General features: G+C 35.3%; 1 protein-coding gene across 29 annotated transcripts in view; it reads left to right on the top strand.

Annotated features, from left to right (window-relative positions):
* Window positions 1-20,476, top strand: part of LOC141389903 (uncharacterized) — a 159,030-nt gene that overhangs the window by 12,067 nt on the left and 126,487 nt on the right. For 16 of the 29 annotated variants that reach the window (XM_073962119.1, XM_073962113.1, XM_073962126.1 and 13 more), the window contains 3 exons: window positions 9,460-11,426; window positions 15,436-15,801; window positions 17,137-17,895. The exons of 3 other annotated variants lie outside the window; for them this stretch is intronic. In XM_073962119.1, the coding sequence (XP_073818220.1) occupies window positions 9,479-11,426; window positions 15,436-15,801; window positions 17,137-17,895 (3,073 nt within the window). In that variant the 5' untranslated portion in view covers window positions 9,460-9,478. The remainder of the gene's footprint in view (window positions 1-9,459; window positions 11,427-15,435; window positions 15,802-17,136; window positions 17,896-20,476) is intronic. 10 more of the 29 variants (XM_073962136.1, XM_073962133.1, XM_073962137.1 and 7 more) reach the window with 2 other exon arrangements.

The raw sequence follows: 20,476 nt of genomic DNA on the forward strand, positions 1-20,476 counted from the left end.
CTATATGTTTTTTATACATTTTTTTTGTCACTTTGGATATACTAATCCACACACCAGCTATTTTTCACTGAATATATGGGTTCGTTTCTCTAATGATAATAGATCTGTTCCTTTACTTTTCTAAATGGTAAAATAGCTTAAGCAATTAATTATTTTTGCAAAAATTTTGCTGTGTACAGGTAAAAATGGTGCCAAGTAAAAATGGCAATGGCTTCAGGATTCTATCACCTAAAGAAAGATACAAAGAGAAGGAAATCTTATTGAAATGAAATCAAAATGTCGTTTGATTTTTGACAGGGGAAGATCAGCTGAAAACTATTGTAAAAATTACAATGATTCTCAATTAGTGATCGACGTATTGTACGTAAAGTAACAGGTGTTTATTATACGTAAATAGACAGCAACTTGAAAAACTTTATTTGATTCAGCAAAATTTGGCCTTTGTTATTATTTTTAAAATAAAATGTATATGTATCTTCCAAATAATACTATTTAAATCAAATCTTTTTGTTTCTGCCGTGAAATTCTGTAAAACATTTTTTGGTTGACGACAAAAATCGCCAAAATAAAATACACAAAATGGCGAATGAGTCGGTAGGACTTAGCGTCAACTTTACTTTTTTCGCTAACTTATCGACAAATTTCACTAACTAACGGAAAAGTTAAAAACATTTTAATTTAAACTATTTTTGTCGGTAACAAAAAAGAATTCCACTATTGGATTGCTCCATATATTCTTCTGCATTCTTTAAAATTAAACTATAATTTTTTGTTACCCAATTTAATACTGACTAGACAGAAAACATATTTATGCGGATTCCAAAAAAAAAAAAAATACACTAAACCGCAATACACAAGACAACGCAACACCAACACCACCCTCCACACCACACCAATCCACCATCACTTCTCTCCAAACAAATGAAAGAACATACACATAACCAAATGGCAAATAGTAACATACAATATTTGTATAATTTTTGCTTTATATGTCTCGCCTTGCTTTATCTTCTTTTTGGCTGCTTGCAGCTAGTTAACTTAGCTACTACTACTTGCTCAACAGCTACTAGATAGATCAGAGGCCGCACACGCCGCTTACTCGGTTGTTGGTTCTCCTTCCCTTCTTTTTTTCAGCCGTCATTCTCTTGTTGGTTGATCTACTGGGAGCGCGCATTGTTAGCCAAAAAAACAAGACGAAAAAATACTGGTTTTTGATACATATTTAGAAAGTTGGTATGTTAGGTATGAACAAACGAGCGAACACAAACATTATTAGCCATACAGCTGACAGCAGCCTGACATGGCATGGCACACAGACAGACATAAACTGGCTCTCTCTCATAATATACTCAATTGTTGTACTACCAATAGCAGTTTAACTAACGGCTGATCCACTAAAAACCTGCCACGAGATTCAGTCAGTAAGCTTTGAAATGCCAACGTTAACGCGATCATTTAGCTAGGTAGCTATCTAGCTGTGTGTTATAGTGCACGACAATGCCAACGTCAACAACCACAGCCAACCAAGCAAAAGCAATGATTCGGCAATGTCGATCAACGTTGTATTTATTGCATGTTCAAATGCAATAGGTCGTCGCCGTCGTCTCCAATATCGGTAGTAGTCGGTCGTCGTCATATGGTTATAGCTTTTATGTCGTCGTAACGTCTGTCTTTTGCTGGCTGTTTGGTTTGATTTTTGAGGCTTGCAAAGAATTTCACTTGTTCTACATTTTTGCATCGTTGGGTTTGTTGTCGGCAAGGCGCGACAAGAAGAAACCAAAACTTGATTCATTTTCTTTTCTAGCAGCAGCCATCCACACTCACACAGCTACCAGATTTTCTCTTCAACATCTTGTCTAGTCGTAATACACAAAAAGTAACATAAATAACAAATGGTAGTAAAAAATTCAAACGGATTTTAAAAAGTTGCTAGACGAGAAACCAACAACAGCTATGCCAACAATTTCAAAAATTCTGGAAAAGTTGGTCAAAGACATAGCTGTTATTTCTGCTGCCATCTATGTAGGTACTATTTAGAAAAAAAAACTTCAACAATTTCAGTGAGAAGATGTTATTTTTCTTTCTCCTATGAATTTATTGACTAATAATTGGGAGAGTAAATTTTCACAAACACACACAAACTTGGCATTTCAGAGATTATGCAAATCATTAAGAAGACAAGACACAGCTTAATTTTTTAGCAAAAATTAGGCTTTTTTCTTGTTTTAGATGGTAGTGTGGAAATGTCAGTTATTGGAACGTTAATATCTTTGTATTCACCAAAATAATAGCTTTTCATCTTGGTTGGGGAACAGACCATATGTAATATGTTTTAAATAAGGGCAATTGTTGTACCAGAATCACGATTCACGCCAGCTGATTGTAAGATGAAATGTCAAAAAGTTCTTGTAAATTCAATTTTCATACAAATACATGACATATTTTGACATTTTGAGTGTAAAACAAGAGGTTTTTTTGGTATAGCAATTCGTCGAATATGTTACCTATTCAATGTGCCTTCACCACAAAACATGGTGGAATGAGAAGGTTACATCATAAATATCAATAATTGTGCCATTAACCATACCATACTGTGTATTGCTTGTTTACATTTTGTATGCGATTTTATTCATTTTGACAATCAGCTGTTTTTGGTGTAGTGCCTTTATTATTGTGCCACGACCACGAAGAAATTAGAGTTGTGTAAATTTAGTTTAATTGAACGACCTTGTTCACTATCTAGTTCCATTCAACTCCGGACGTTTTTATGAACAAACTGCGTATACGTAATATCACTTTGTATAACGTTACTCATACGTTTTTGAGCTAGGACAGTGAACTATGAACTAGACTTGTTTATTTTCTCTTCATAAACGACCATTGACTTCGACAGAGAGATCAGCTGATAAATACGGCAAATAAACCTCAATTAGTGGCCAACGTATTGTACGTAAAGGTTACAATAATATGTCAGTCAAAAATACCATTGGACGTAGAGTACATTTACAAAGTCTACTGACAATTCCATTGACTGTATGAACGTTTAGATTTACTAAATCTACTCGATTTTAAATAGGTGTGTTCCTTTACTCGATAATTTTTACAAATTTGTACAAGTCCAGTAACTTCTTGTAAACGACTAAGGTCTTTTGCATTGTACTGTAGAATAAACGTACAACATCCAGTAACAATTTGTACAAATTTTGAGTAAACGAACACACATAAATAATGTTAACTCCATAGTGCATATATAAAACAAAATCCACTACATCATGACGAGGATTTATTTGGCGTATTCCCAACTAAATTGACATTTGAAATTTCAATTCATTTATTCATCAATTGTAATATATAAAGCCAGCATGGCCAATAACTTATATTAGGTGTGTTCGTTTACTCAATAATTTGTACAAGTCCAATAACTTCTTGGAAACGGCAAAGGTCTGGATAGTAAACGGACAGCATTCAGTAACAATTTGTACAAATTTTGAGTAAACGAACGCACATATTATATTACTACAATATTCAAACATTAAAAGAAACAAATAAAGACATCGAAGTAGGAAGTTCGGATGATAATTAAAATACAGCACAATTAGTAGGCAACGTATCATACGTAAAGCTGACAGGTGTTTATAAAAGAGTCGGTGTTGTCAAAGAAATCCTCAAAAAGGAGGTTAAACCGACAAAATGCTCTAATGTAACCATATTATTATGGTGTATATACATAATAGCTCTGTTCCAATACTTTTTAATATTAAAACTAGCACTATTGCATTTATCGATAATTGTAGTAATTCTATCGATAATTAGTTAAGCTGGGTACACATTGTCAGTTTTGAGTGTCGATATTTCGCAATTATCGATAACTGTCAAACCGTCCAGCAACCACAAAACATTTTGCGGTTGCATGATGAATGACAAAAACGAACGGCCACACTAGCAAGCAACAACAAAGCTGACAATGTGTACCCAGCTTTACAGAATCCGCACTGCAGGAGATCATCTATTAACAGAAACCCTATATTAAGCGGGGTACACACGATCAGTTTTGCTCAAGTAATCGGTTGCTTGCTAGTGTGGCCGCTCACTTTTGTCAGTCAACCACAAAATATTTTGTGATTGCTAGACAGTTTGACAGTTATCAAAACTGATCGTGTGTACCCCGCTTTAGGTCTTACATTTATAGTAGACCTACCGCTAAAATTCCAGAATAGGTACTCTTCTGCCTTGTAAAACCTATCTTGTAAGTTGTGTCGTGCTATGTATGTACGTTCGACATGCGGTTCGACATTGACGTTACCTGGGAGTTCACATCAATGAGTTTTTTCAGATCCCTAGTATATCAGTTATATTTCAAGCATGCACTTATGCATGATCTTATTTATATCAGTGGAAAATACTAAACCCTACTATGACATATATGACTAATTCCACCCATTTAATTGTCGCTAGAAGAGAATGTCCCCACTGCCTATAAGGTGAAACTGAACTTTGGCTTTAAACATCCAATACATGAGACTTTGTTCTTAAACATCCAATCCATGGGGCTTTGCTAACCCCTTCCTTCCTTCTTTATTAGACCTTTTTTCTTCAAATATTTGTCTCCTTGTCGCCACAATTTAACTGCAACAGTTAGCCAACAATTCAAGAATCACTGCAATGACAGACATGTGTGTTGTGTCTCTTGAGTGAGAAGAGAGATAAGGTGGCCACCAAGTGAGTGGCATGCATGCATTCACGTACAAAATGTACCCACAAAAAAAAAACTTGTTTAATTTACTTTGGTGTGTGACTGTGCGTGTGTGCTACTCTACTTCCCCAACAACGACGACGACAACCTGTTGTACCTACCTCTACCTTTGTATCTATTTCATTAATAGACTCTGTGAGTGGACAGCGACGACGAATAAACGACAAAAATTAACAAATTTATTTTTGTTTTTTTTTTTTTGTTTAAATTGTTGGTGTTTATTTTGTTTTTTAGAGCAATGCCATCCACAGAATTATTGATGAACTATGATAGCCTCTTTATTTTTTAGCCACTTGACACCTTCTCACAGTCACTCACTCACCAACTAACTCATGGTGGCTCTTTCATATACATACATACAGTCAACCAAAAAAGTCTACATACACCCTATAAATCTCGAGTTTTAAGGGTAAGGAAGCATTTTAATGAAAATCCAAGTACATAGTTCTATTTCATATCCCTAATAAACAATATTACATACAACAAAAATACATTCCATAATACGAATAACGGTAAATTCTAGAAAAATTAAAAAATTAATAGGGAAAAAGTGTACATACACCCAATGAAATATTAATATTACCGTAAAATTTATGGAATGAGTAATACAAATTTTACATTTTATTGCTTTATCGAATGTCTCTGGTTGTCTATGATATATTTTAGACGAAATAGGAAAATATTTGTGCTTTAATTGACGTTATTTAAGGTCAGACTTCGCGTATAGCTCGTTAAGGCGGACCCTTGCAGATATCTTTGAGTTTTTCAGTCTGGGAGTTTATGAAACCCCAGGAAATACAGTGGGACTAATTATTTTGAGATCCTACAGCGCTTTGAAGTTGTTCTTATGGATAGTATATGCTCCTGAGCTTCGCTAAATATGCGAATTCCTGAGTTTTTCATAAAATTTGATTGTTTTCACAGCATTCCAAGGGTCAAATTACAAGCAAGAACCTTGGAATTACCTTGTAATACATTTTTGGACCTTAACTCAATCAGAAATGTACAACATTATTATACAAACCCGCTCCTAAAGTTTCCAAAGTATTAAAATAAAAGCACCACCAAAGAATGCATGCAATTTGTATGAAATTTACACTGTTAACTAGTATGCTCTCGTATTATGAACGTTAGGGTCACTTGAAGCGCTATAAATGTCGGATATTTTTACATTGTTTATTCAATGGATGCTCGAGGATTGCACTAGACCTTATTACGAGGTAATTCGAAGGCTTCTGCATGAAATTTGCCCCTTGGAATGTTGTGAAAACTATAAAATTTATGAAAAATCTACGGAATTCGTATATTTAGCGAAGCTCAGAAGCATATATTATCCCCAACAAAACTTCATAGCGCTCTTGGATCCCAAAATTATTAGTCCCACTGTATTTTCTGGGGTTTCATAAACTAATAGACTGAAAAACTCAAAGAAATCTGCAAGGGCCCGCCTTAACGAGCTATACGCGAAGTCTGACATTAAATAACGGCAATTAATCCACAAATATGTTCCTATTTTGTCTAAAATATATCATAGACAACCAGAGACATTCGATAAAGCCATGAAATGTAAAATTTGTATTGCTTATTCCATAAATTTTACGGTAATCTTATTATTTCATTGGGTGTATGTACACTTTTTCCCTATTATTTTTTTAATTTTTATAGAATTTACCGTTATTCGTATTATGGAATATATTTCTTTTGTATGTAATATTGTTTATTAGGGATATGAGATAGAACTATGTACTTGGATTTTCATAAAAATGCTTCCTTACCCTTAAAACCCGTAATTTATAGGGTGTATGTAGACTTTTTTGGTTGACTGTATGTGTGTGGTGAGAGTGGAGAAGATATAACATAACCTAAAAACAGAAATGTTTGTTGGCAATTACGTTTGGATTTTCTTGTTGTTGTGGTTCGTTGTTGGGGCTGTCATCAACATTGTTGTTTTTTCTTCTTCTTATTTTTTGGTTTGTTACCCAGTGGAGGACTGCAATTGGAATTTTCTTATGAGTGAGTCAATGGCATTGGTATGCATTGCTGTTGAAACATATTTTGTGCGGTAGATTTTCACTCTCTGTTTCTTCCGCTTATTAAATGAAACAACAACAAAACACCAAGATATAATGATTGCAGGCGGCACACTCATTAAACAGCCAATGGGTTCATATCTGCTGCTCCATGTGATGATATTTATGTGAACTTTGGCAAAAAGACATTTATTTATTAGGAAAAAAAGAGTTGCCAATGCGTTCAAAATTAATTTAAGTAAACAAGTACAAGTTCAAAGGTAATAGTACGTTTACATATAACTAGATTTACTAAATCCATTGGATTTCAAATGTCAATTCCATTGCGTATACATAAACTAAATCCTTCTTTATAAACCTAGCAAAAATCTTTAATGAAAAACATGACCTAATATAGATCAACCTTAAAACTTAACCACATCTTTACATTAGAGCTTTTTGGCGACTTAAACTAATATATGGGGATGTATGTGACAATAGATTTGACAGTTGAAAACCAATTAAATCCAGTTACCAATATGTAAAGGTGCTGTAAAAAAGTGTTTTGGGCAAATGTGTCATTTATGTGACAGCTATTCAAAGGAATTGACATCTTAAGCGAGGTGTTTTATTAAATTATGTTTGATGTAAACGTAGCATAATATTAAATCAAATGAGAAAAATTACGCATTGCATAAACAGCTTCTTCTTGTTTTTATTTTGTTCGTGAATTTTGTTCGTGAATTTGGTGCTGGAATTTTTCCTGGTCTTTTTAGACTATACACTCACTTAAGTGCATTATTAAGTACATTATCATGATTTATTTGACGTATGATGTATGAAAATGACAACATAAATCTACTGGATTTGCTAAATCCAGCATAGTCGTAACGTACTATTATCCAATGTTTTAAATCTCCACTTAAATATGGCAACAAGAGTAGGTTCATTCAACTTTCTGTAAAAACTTTACCAACTTATAGTCAGTTTACACATATCTTTTGTCGGGTTAACCTTCTTTATAAGGATTTATTTGACGTATACGCAATGGAGTTGACATTTGGAACGTACAATAAATAAAAATACAAAAGACATGTTTAAATTTTACTTGGCAACGCTAGTATTTCACTTTGAACTCTTATCAAGGCACATTTATAGAAGGTAGATGTGACAATCAGCTGTATTTTTACTTTTTTTTTGTAAATTTAGTTTGGTAATAAAAATGACCTACAACAGTTTTGAGGCTTTATATTTACATTTTGATTCAAATTTGTTCTATTTTAGAGGGTTTTCAAAATGTTTCTATGTTTTTCCTGAGAAAAAATTTAATACGACCCTATTATTCAATATTTTCTTTGACATTTAATGTTCAATAACAAAAATGTTGTTTTTGTAAATTTGTTAGTTGTTGTAATTCATGCATCTACCTTATATAAATATGCCTAGACTCTTATCAATTGGGAGGAATGCTAACTTGCCTATCTTTATTGATAAGCGGTAGAATGGATAACAAAGTACAACTGACTAACAGAAAAATGTATTTTGTTAATGTCAATGGCATTGCCACCATTTAGTTACACGTTTTTTTCTTTTTTTTTTAATGAAATGAAATGTTATTTTTCCATTGACGTTTATATGAGGGATATTTAGGAAGAGTACGCATTATTATAATTGGCATCATCCAACACTCTTCTCTGGGTCTACTCACATTGTCAGAATATAATTGACATGACAAAAAATTTATGACATGTGATCTCTACTTCCGGTTAAAAATACTTAAATGGAAATGTAATAATGAAAATTAAGAGAAGCAACTTACTATAAAATTAGACTTGTTGATACACCCACCCAATGCACACCCACCCTACATTTTATCAGCACTACACCATTTTTGCTCCAAATACCTATCCTTTGCCCCTTCAAATCATTTCCTGGATTCCTTTTCCTCATGATTAATGCTTCTTTTGTTTGTCTTATTTATTTATTTTTTTGTTCTTTGGTGTGGGTTAATTTGTGGGGTTTTTGCTGTACTATTTCCGGCAGCAGCATCATTATCATCATCATCACCATAATTATGCTAATTTTGCTGGTGTGATCTCGACAGTCATTAACATCATAACTATCACCATCATGATCATCATTTTAATTATATGCATGTTATTAATTAATTACAATAAAATTTCTAATTTGTCTACTCTTTGTATTCCTTGTGTTGTGTACATACATACATACATATTTTCATCATTATATTCATTTGTATCACATGCGAGTGTGTGTAAAAGTGGACGAAATGTGTTGTCGTCCTTTTATCGACAAAATGGAATTTATCACATCACATTTCTCTCACAATGCACAAAAACAATTTCTTCTTTTTGCCTCTCTCTCCCTCTATCTCTCTCACTCTCTTATTGTCGCAATCAATACTAACCCATTAATGATATAATTAAAATCTTTTCTCTTTTCTTGCCGCAAAACAAAACAAATGTGAAATGAAATAAACAAACAAAAACAAATGAACATGCGAAAATAACAATTTGCAAATTGAACAAACAACAAAAAATACAAAATATGCAACAACATGGAATATATCCAACATACCAACGATGGGGTCTCCGACAAATTCCATTGGCCAACTTGTGGAAACTAAACCAACCTTTATGTGGAATCGTGTGATTGGTAAAATTATTGAACGTTTAGGTCTTTGAAAGATCCTCCTATGTACGTGCATACGGGAGGGGGTGGGAAGGGATTACGCCCAAATCAACACAGTCAACAACAACAACAGCAGCAGGGACAACAGCATCATCATCAGCAACATCATCAGACACACCATCAAACGCCACATCAGTCACACCAGCCACAACAGGTTCAGTTACAAACGGCCTCAATACACCACAGCAATCAGGCGTCAGCGCAAACAAGCGGCGGCAATTCCCACCCTCACTCACACCAACAAACGGCGGCACCACCGCCCCACCAGCAAGCATTTCAGCAACATTTGCCCCTCTATTATTATCCCCTAAGTCAAATACATCAACAAGCGCCTAGCTCCACAGGTCAACATCACCCCGGTCAGAGTGCAAGTAGTAATGTTGGCGGAGCACAATTGGCGCCATCACCTCCAACACACACAACCGGCACTGGCGGAGGAAATGGGGCACAAGGCGCTGGTGGGGCCGGTGGTAATGGCACAGGAGCCGGTGCAAGCCAAGCATCGGGAAATGCAAACACAAATGCGGGAGCTGGTGCTGGCGTTAGGCAAGGACAGGGTGCGTCTATATCAAATTATCCGCCAACTGGTGCCATCATTCAAGCCAACCTGCAAGCGCCCACAAGTAATCATTATATGACGTCACCCTATCAGCTGCAGTTACCACAACACAACGCATTAATGATGTACAACAGTACATTGGCTGCTGCATCCGCAGCTGCTGCGGGTCAGCATGGTACACCCACGGCAGGACAAACAGGTCCTCTATACCAAACGGCAGCGCAAGCGCAAACATCAGCTGGCCATCACCCGGTCACACTGCAAGGCGCCCAACAAACAGTGCACTACTACACGGGGACAGTGCCCCCTCAGGCTCCTACGAGCCTGCATCATCCAACTCAATTAAGAAATATGACTGTCCTGCACAACCCACGGCCCCATTACTACTTCGTGCAACAGCCAATGCCACCGGGAGCTCGAACCTCTCTGATACCTAATACCCATCAACAGCCTGCAGCAGCAAGTGGCAACACACATGTGGGGGCGCAACTACAAAATACGGGAACAAGAGCCGGGTCAGCGGGTCCCCCAACTTATGTACAACCGAATTACTGTACGCCCCCGGCATTGCCATCACAACCGCAATCTCTAATGACTGCCACGGGTATGGGAGCACCAACAATTGCAAATGCATACGGTCATTTAGCAGGTTCTGCCGGCGCGTCAGCATCTTCCACTTCCCTTCCACTGGCGGCAGGTAGTACGGGTGTTGGTCTATCATCTGCATCTGCAAGTGGAGAACTCATGAAAAGACGCAGCAAGGCTTTGCCCATTATAGATCCAAATACCGGGGAAGCGATAACATTCGAACCACCACAAAATAAGAGCACCTCATCGGGTGCCCTTGAAATAAAACCACCACCAGAGGCTGAGAATAGGCCAGCTAAAACGACAACAATAACAATGACAGCACCACCAGCCGAACCATCAACGTCAGGCTCTAAAGGTTCTAACGATAAATCGACTACAGCAACAGCGGCTTCAGCGGTGGCGTCGTCTGCGACAACTACAACAACGACAACAACACAACAGGAAAGTAAAGGCGAAACATCAACTGACGTTGTTGCCGGTGGTGGTGCTGCCACGGGCAAAGATAAAATAGATCAACAAATGCAAACAGAACCTGCAGCAGCCGCCGCCACAACAAATCAACAAATTCCCGTCGAAACTCCAGTTGATCCAGCGTTACAACAGCCTAGCTGTGTAGAAGAAAATGATGATACCGATGCTGAAACACCTGAATTAGAACATGATGATGATGCTGCTGCTGTTTCAACTGCCGAACCTAACCAATTGTCGTCGTCAATGGAACAAAGTGCTGTAACAAAAGAAAGTGAAGTGACTAAAGTAAAGGATTCCACAGAAACAACTGAAACAACTACCAATACAGATGGTAATTAAAATTTTCTATAACTACTATGAACTCTACCTACTACCTACCTACCTACCCTACATCACAATTATGTACTACTACAACTACTACCCCTTACACTTTTGTTTTTTTCTGCTCTGTACAATATTCCTGTAGTTTGTTACAACCACCCTTCCCTCTACACCACCTACCCAAACATTCACTTCATATTGAAATCCTATTTTTTCCAAAACTCTTTTTTCTACATAGTTATTTTATATATAAAAAAAACATACATGGGTCATGTGGAAATGTTTATAAGTTACGGAACTCCTTGTGCGGAGTTTTTTCTTTCAAGTACCTATGTATATAAAAAAAATTTGTTAGAATTTTTCTTGATCTTGATTGATATGCCTGCAGTATTTGACTACAATTCAAATTGTGAAACTTGTTGAATAATTATTTAGAATTTTAAACCTATTTATTTATTTTGTTTATTTATACTTTTTTAATTTAGTAATATTTGTTATTAATTACTGTTATAATGTAGTCATAATAAGCGTTTAATGACCAATATTGCAATTTAATGTAGATTCTTTTCGCCTATGACACCTTTACTCCTTGGATCATTTCCTCCAAACCGAAAGTAATATGACATTTATCAAACAAATTTTCTTTATTTAGGTCTTAGTTTATACATGAATTTTATTGATATATATATATTATAGCTACACATTTCTTTTGTTCTGTAACCTAAACTGAAAATCGATGGAGATTTTTTTTGTCTTTGATAATATGTACCTACAATTTCGGATTATGGAACAATTCCACCAAAACGGAAATATTATGAAATTTAAGTTTTTTCTTCATTTTTAAAACCTGTTTGATGCCAGTAAATTGAAATTTATAGCTAGCTACACATTTCTTTTATTTTGAAATCTATATTGAAATGAGATGTAGATTTTTTCTCCTTTGACTCAATCCATCTAAAGTCATGATTTGTTTGACAATTCCTCCAAATCAGAAATTTAAACAAAACTAATTACACTTGATTTTTAATTTCAATTTATAATTGGAATTTAATTGCTATATCTTATAGCTACACATTTCTTTTGTTCTATGACATATAGTGAAATTTTGTATAGATTATTTTCGCCTTTGATGTCACCCACTTAAACTTTAGGAATACGGGTCAATCCTTTAAATCAGAACCTAACCTAAAAAACACATTTTTATTATCAATTTATTGGTGAAATTTAATTGATATGGCTTATAGTTGAACATTTCTTTTCTTCACTGACCTATGCTGAAATTTTGTGTAGATTATTTTCATCTTTGATGTCATCCACCTAAACTCTATTTTTATGTGTCAATTCCACCAAATCAGAAATTTAACCAAAAAAGCAATTACACTCATTTTTAGTTTTAATTTATAATTGGAATTTAATTAAATAACTAGACATTTAGTTATTTCTATGACCTATAGTGAAATTTTGTATAGATTATTTTCGCCTTTGATGTCACCCACTTAAACTTTAGGAATACGGGTCAATCCTTTAAATCAGAACCTAACCTAAAAACACATTTTAATTATCAATTTATTGGTGGAAATTAATTGATATGGCTTATAGTTGAACATTTCTTTTCTTCACTGACCTATACTGAAATTTTGTGTAGATTATTTTCATCTTTGATGTCATCCACCTAAACTCTATTTTTATGTGTCAGTTCCACCAAATCAGAAATTTAACCAAAAAAGCAATTACACTCATTTTTAGTTTTAATTTATAATTGGAATTTAATTAAATAACTAGACATTTAGTTATTTCTATGACCTATAGTGAAATTTTGTATAGATTATTTTCGCCTTTGATGTCACCCACTTAAACTTTAGGAATACGGGTCAATCCTTTAAATCAGAACCTAACCTAAAAAACACATTTTTATTATCAATTTATTGGTGAAATTTAATTGATATGGCTTATAGTTGAACATTTCTTTTCTTCACTGACCTATGCTGAAATTTTGTGTAGATTATTTTCATCTTTGATGTCATCCACCTAAACTCTATTTTTATGTGTCAATTCCACCAAATCAGAAATTTAACCAAAAAAGCAATTACACTCATTTTTAGTTTTAATTTATAATTGGAATTTAATTAAATAACTAGACATTTAGTTATTTTTATGACCTATAGTGAAATTTTGTATAGATTATTTTCGCCTTTGATGTCACCCACTTAAACTTTAGGAGTACGGGTCAATCCTTTAAATCAGAACCTAACCTAAAAACACATTTTAATTATCAATTTATTGGTGGAAATTAATTGATATGGCTTATAGTTGAACATTTCTTTTCTTCACTGACCTATACTGAAATTTTGTGTAGATTATTTTCATCTTTGATGTCATCCACCTAAACTCTATTATTATGTGTCAATTCCACCAAATCAGAAATTTGGAATTTGGAATTTTGGAGTTTAATCAAATAACTAGACATTTAGTTATTTCTATGACCCATAGTGAAATTTTGTGTAGATTATTTTTGTCTTTGATGTCTTCCAATTAAAATCATGTGTATGGGTCAATTCCATTAAATCAGAACATAACCTAAAAACGATAACTTTTATTTTTGCATTCAATTTACTATCTTAATTTATTTGATATATCATATAGCTACACATTTCTTTTGTTTTGTGACCTATACTGAAAATTGATGGAGATTGTTTTCGCCTTTGGCACAATCCATCTAAAGTCATGTTTTGTGGGCCAATTCTTCCAAATCTGACATTTAACCAAAAACAATTGCACTAATTTTTAGTTCCAATTTATAATTGAAATTTAAATGCTACTCATTACTTTTGTTCTGTGACCAGAGTGGAATTTTGTGTAGATTATTTTCGTCTTTGGTGTCACGCAAAAAAAATTTCGGATTAGGGGCCAATCCCGTCAAATTAGAACTTAACCTAAAAGTTGCTTATTTTTCGCATAATGTATGTAATATTCTGAATGATTTTACAATGGATTTTCGGTGGCCCTTGAGGCAAATTTTACCAAAGCTAATCCTTACCATCCCTATGCAATGATCACATATAATCACTTTCTGAATCGATTTATGCATGTCTGTCCGTCTGTCCATGTATTTTTGTTCGCAATGTACAGGTCGCATTTTTTGTCCGATTCAGCTGAAAATTGGGGACGACAATTTTTTTTTAGCCGTAGGAAGAGCGCTATTACTTTTGGTGGAAATCGGTTCAGATTTGGATATAGCTCCCATATATATTTTCGCCCGATTTCACGTATTTGCTGCACCAAACACGCTATGTTTTTCCGATTTCGATGAAATGTGACTGAATTCGGTCTAGAAATAAATGTGCCAAATTATATCGAAATCGGTTAAGATCTGGATATAGCTCCGATTTATATTTTACATATTCACAGTGGTGTAGGGTATCATATAGTCGGACCCGCCCGACTTTGTTCCTTTTCTTACTGGTTTCTCAAATATCTTCTTAATAAGGGATTGTTATATTTTATTTGTGTAATCCATATTGATCTTTGAAATGTATTCTGTGTGTAAGACATAGGCTGGGGTATATGTTTGTCGGAAAACCCAATGGTTTTTTTTACAAAGAACAATTTCTAAATAATTTTTATTAAAAAATACCTAATCATCATCTATGATGTGTAGCTTATAATTTATATATATTTATATCATTAGTCACAATTGTTATTTAACAATTTAATGAAATTGTGAAATTTGCCAAGAAAAGTATTTTTAAATCAATGAATGTAGTCAAATATTGTAAATACAAGTAGTAATATTTGCATAAAAACAAAAATATATAAAATAACTATGTAGAACCAAAAAAAAATATCTCCCACACAAACAACCAACCAACCAAACACCACCAACTTTACTTCTTCTCCTTAACCACCACCAAACACCTAACTTCCACCACTACCAACCAACCAACACCAAACCAATTCCTCCTACGACGACGCGTTCCCTATAAAGTTATATTAATCGTCTACGATTCGATTTCTTTTAGTAACACCAGTGGCACAAAAGGAAGATGAGGCCGGTGTCATAAAACAGCATCAGCAGCAACAACAACAACAACAACCTGTTACAACTAATGTTGAAAGTGAACAATTTGTTGAAATCAAACAGTCATCGTCTACAGCAAACACCACCATTAGCACCCCCTCTTTAGAAACTAACAAATCCAATAACAAACAACAACAACACCAATCACATGGCAAGATTCCAATAACCACTGCTACTAGTTCCACAATAACATCATCATCAGCAGCAGTGGTGGATAAATCTACAAAAGAAGATACAAATAGATCTGTTGAAAATCCAAACAAGAAGGATGTCACCGAGGAGATTACAGCAACAATCAAAGAACTAAGTAATTATACAACACTTCTCTTATACCACAAACATATGTTGTATTTCCAAAAAAAAAAAAGGAAATGTTTTTCTTAAGTGTAGTTGTAGTAGTTGTAGTTTGTATATTGTAGAAGAGAGAGTCAATTTAAATTAAGAGTATATATAATGGGCGATCGTGTCGTGTACAAGTGTTTGTGTGTGGTCGTCCTGGTGGCGTTAATATTTTGCCTAAAAGAAACCAAAAAAAGAAACAAATGTCTTATCCGCATTCTAAACGGTGTGGGGGAGTCTTTTCGAAACCCAAGAAATAAAAAACCAAGTTGTTGTGTCTGCTGCCGCCAAACAATTGCATGGCATGTTTTTTGTGCCAAAACTAACCACATTGTTAATCCTTTAGTTTTTGTTTTCAAGGGATCGATCTATTCCACCCTTTTTATGATTTATATCAACTAGCTTTATATCAACTTGAGAAGCATTAATTCCCAATAGTTTTTCCACCCAAAAAAAGCAAAGCAATTCACTTTCCGTAATGATATTTCAGTATTTTCTTTTCTCAAAATTCCAAAAGTAAAAAAACACATGTGTCATCTTCTAGAGACATTTCATTTGTTCTATTCCTGCGTTTAGTTGTGAGCTCTCAGAGTGATCTGTGAGTTCTAATATCAGCCCGCCGCCAGCTAGCTAGCTAGCGAGCTGGACAAGAGCAGTTCTCCTCAAGCACACACACGCATTGTCTGCTGCTGTCTGTCCGCAATGGCTGCGACAACGTCGACGACAACGACGACATCGATGATGATGGCGACAAAGTTTATTACCAACCACCACCCACAGTTTCACATGAAGAATACTACAAAAAATCTCTGTTGCATCACATTTCACATTCAAATTCATCTGTAAATCGTCTTCCTCCTCTTATTCTTCATCTTTAGATTCGTCGTCTTGTCGTCTGCACAGACATTGTTGATTCTGTTGCTCATTCGCGTTAATGCCCCAAAACGAGGCAATCTTCATCGGCAACGCGTTTTTTTTTTGAAATTTTTGAAAATTCTACTCATAAATGCTCAATGAAATTCTTTAGAAATTCTTTTTTCGTTAGTAGTCAACGGTAGCTAGCTAGTGTAGTATGTAGTAGTGAGTGTGTTCTGTGTGTAGTACATATATATATAAACAATTCATTCGAAGAGACTCCCTCCCGCGCGTATCTTATTTTAACGTGTCGAGCATATTTCCCACCAACACCACCGCCATCGCCATTATTATTCTTAATTTAATTAACAAAAAAATTATTACTATTTTTGAAAATGAAATTTCTGCCATTTCCAAATATTTATAACGAATTTGTTTGTTTTTACAGATATTTCTACGAAAACTACTACTACAACAGCAACTACTAGCAGCAACAAGGACCAACAACAGCACCAGCAGCAACAAGGGAAAACGACAACAACCTCAACAACTAATACTAAAATGGGAGCCAATACAACCACCACGCCATCTATTGGCAATGTAAATACGAACAAGAAGGGTGGAGATGCTACTAAGTCAAGCAACAACAATGTACCAGCAGCCGCTAATCCTGCCGCCACCAATGCGGTCGCCAATGATGCCAATGATGATTCCTTTATAACTGTGAGCAATCGTAAAAATCGTAAGGTTAACAAGCAGCAGCAGCAACAACAACAGCAGCAGCAACAACGTACCAAAGATAATCAAAAGAAGCCTCAGAACCAGCAACAAAGGCCTCAACATGAACGCAGCAATTCAACAGCTTCTAATGCTAGCAGTAACAATAAATCGCATAATAACAACAACAATAATAGAGGCGGCAATAATGCTGCAGCAACATCATCGGTACCATCAACTCCAACTGCTGCCAGCAATGTTCAATTGACTGATATTCACAATGCAAATAATAGTTCATCCAATGTCAACAATAACAACACCAACACCAACAATAATAAACAAGCCCAAAGGCAGCAATCATCGACAGCAACAACGCCATCGGCAACAACTAAGGAACCTCCAGCAGCAGCAGCAACAACTGTTGCCTCTGCCAACAACAATAATAATGTTGATACCTCTAAGCAACCAGCAGCAAGTGTGGAAATTAAAGGTATGTCTGTCTTTGGTTTTCTTTTAACGGTGTTGTATGTATTTCTATTAATCTCAATTGTGGTCTACTTCGTTCTCCTTTTGTTGGTTTTAAGGGGGGAGATAGATGGATTAAGATTAGGGCTGTATGCTTTGTGGATCCAATCCCCACCACGACATTTTTTAGCGATGTAAAAAATCTGTCAGTAATGCTCTAAACATTTCTAAGTATCTTGGCCGTACAAAGCTTTTCTGCAAGGCAACTCGCTCAATACCGGGCAATAAGATGGAGTTCTCATTGAATTTATAGAATAGAATCGGACTGCACTTTTTGTACGAGTCATGGTCCCATTATCCATCCTGGGATGTTTGAGGGATATTCAACAAAATGCTTTCACAGTCATTTCAAGTATTTTGTCAATGGAAAAACGTTTCTAATAGAAATGACGGGATACCTTTCTGGGATGTTTGTGGGAAATATTTAAGGAACGAAGGACGTAGTGTCTAAAAGAAGGGGAGACGAATGGATTCTAAAAGAGCGGGAGACCACATATCAATCCCACGGCAGCGGGTTCTTACGTACCGGATTAACCCGAAACCAAAAGTGTTTCGGCCAGCTGCTGCCAACCTAGCATTATATGCTGCTACAACAACAACATATCATTGAGATAGATTGGATTTGGGTTGTACTTTTCGGTATTAGACAAGATCCCGTTGGTCTCTGCCCAAGGACGAAAAAGTTATTAGATACCCTACAACTGAATACAGGATTTTAGGATAATATCAAGAGGGGTGGACCTAAAATCCATAAGGGGAGTTTTTTGGAACTTAGGGGAGTCTTTTGGAAGTTCGGAGTCATAATCGAGGGAACCATTATGACTGGATGTATGCACTTTCAACGAAAAGCTTCGGTTCGTTGTGACAGGACCACAAACACTACTTTCGGTAACAATTTCAAAAGGATCTTCGAATAGCCCTTTAACTGCACACGGTGTGCCTTAACCAAATTTAAATGGAAGGTGCTTACACCTCGAAAGTTTTTGCTGATTCTTAAACTACAATGCATATAGATGAGAAATATCAAGAAACAAAAAAATCGCCGGAGGGATTTTAAAATAAATCGCGATTTAAATTCACATTTTTAGGGGTTCTTTAGGTTTTCATGATTTTGCTTGGAAAACGCGAGTCCTATGTAAATGGGCCTAAAGAAAATTTTGTAGCTGTGAAAATTCTCCACAAGATTGACCTGTATGATACTTTCGTAGGTTTCACCGTTTTGGAGTTATAGAAGTTCAAATTGAGACAATGCACTGACTGTATCGCCTCCTTATAAAACAATGTCATTACTGCAATTTTCCAAATAAAACTTTTATATCTTGAAAATGGTACAACCCAGGAAAAAATAAATCACCCGGTCTTTTAGAGATTTTTTACAGCTTCAACATTTTATTTAGTCCCATTTTGATATGACTTGCGGTTTCCAAGCAAAATCTTGAAGACTTAAGATAAAAATTAAAAATTAAAAATTTGTACTGAACCTCTATATCTCAAAAATGGTAAGACATACGAAAAAACCTACAGATCAGTCTTGTAGAGAATTTTCACAGCTACAACATTATTCTTAGACTCATTTCGATACGATTTGCGGTTTCCAAGCAAAATCGTGAAAACCTATAAAAAAACCCTAAAATTGTGAATTTTGATCGCGATTTAGTTAAAAATCTCTCCGGCAATTTTTTCTGTTTTCTTTATTTTTCTTATCTATGAACATTGCTGTTTCAGAATCCGCGAAATCTTCCTATGTGTAAGCGGTTTTCATCAAAAGTTAGTTAAGGCGCACTGAGCATGATATTGTTTTATAAGGAGGCGATACAGTCAGTGCATTGTCTCAATTTGAACTTCTCTATCACAAAAACGGTAAAACCTACGAAAATATCATAAAGGACAATCTTGTAGCGAATTTTCACAGCTACAACATTTTCTTTATGCCCATTTATATAGGACTCGCGGTTTCCAAGCAAAATCGTGAAAACCTAAAGAACTCCTAAAAATGTGAACATAAATCGCGATTTATTTGAAAATCCCTCCGGCGATTTTTTTTTGTTTCTTGATATTTCTCATCTATGAGCCTTGTAGTTTCAGAATCAGCAAAAACTTTCGAGGTGTAAGCACCTTCCATTTAAATTTGGTTAAGGCACACCGTGTGCAGTGAAAGTTTTGAGCTTGTAGTGAAAGAGTTGAGTTGTGATAGAGATCTTCTTGAAAGTTGACACCTTGGCAAGAATTTGAAAATGATTGGCCTAATCGGATACTCAGTTTGTAAGTTTTCGGGTTCATCAGTAATTTTAGTTAGTGCCGCAGTTATGGTTTTTAGGGCTTTCTGGCCATTCGGACAGGCAATCTGGACTTGCCCCGGAACAACATTATATTGTTGTGATCAGGACCACAAGGAATACCTGTGGTAAGAATTTCAAAACTATCCTCGAAGAGCCCTTCAACTGCATTTAAACGAAAATGTTGAACTTTTTTGAGGGACGTACCCGAATGAGTTGTCCGATATAGGCCTTCTTGCGAATTGTTTTACGTTTGGAAGACATATTTGA

Source organism: Musca autumnalis, unplaced genomic scaffold (assembly GCF_047663935.1).
Source record: "Musca autumnalis isolate F117 unplaced genomic scaffold, ASM4766393v1 scaffold_1, whole genome shotgun sequence".
NCBI lineage: Eukaryota > Metazoa > Arthropoda > Insecta > Diptera > Muscidae > Musca > Musca autumnalis.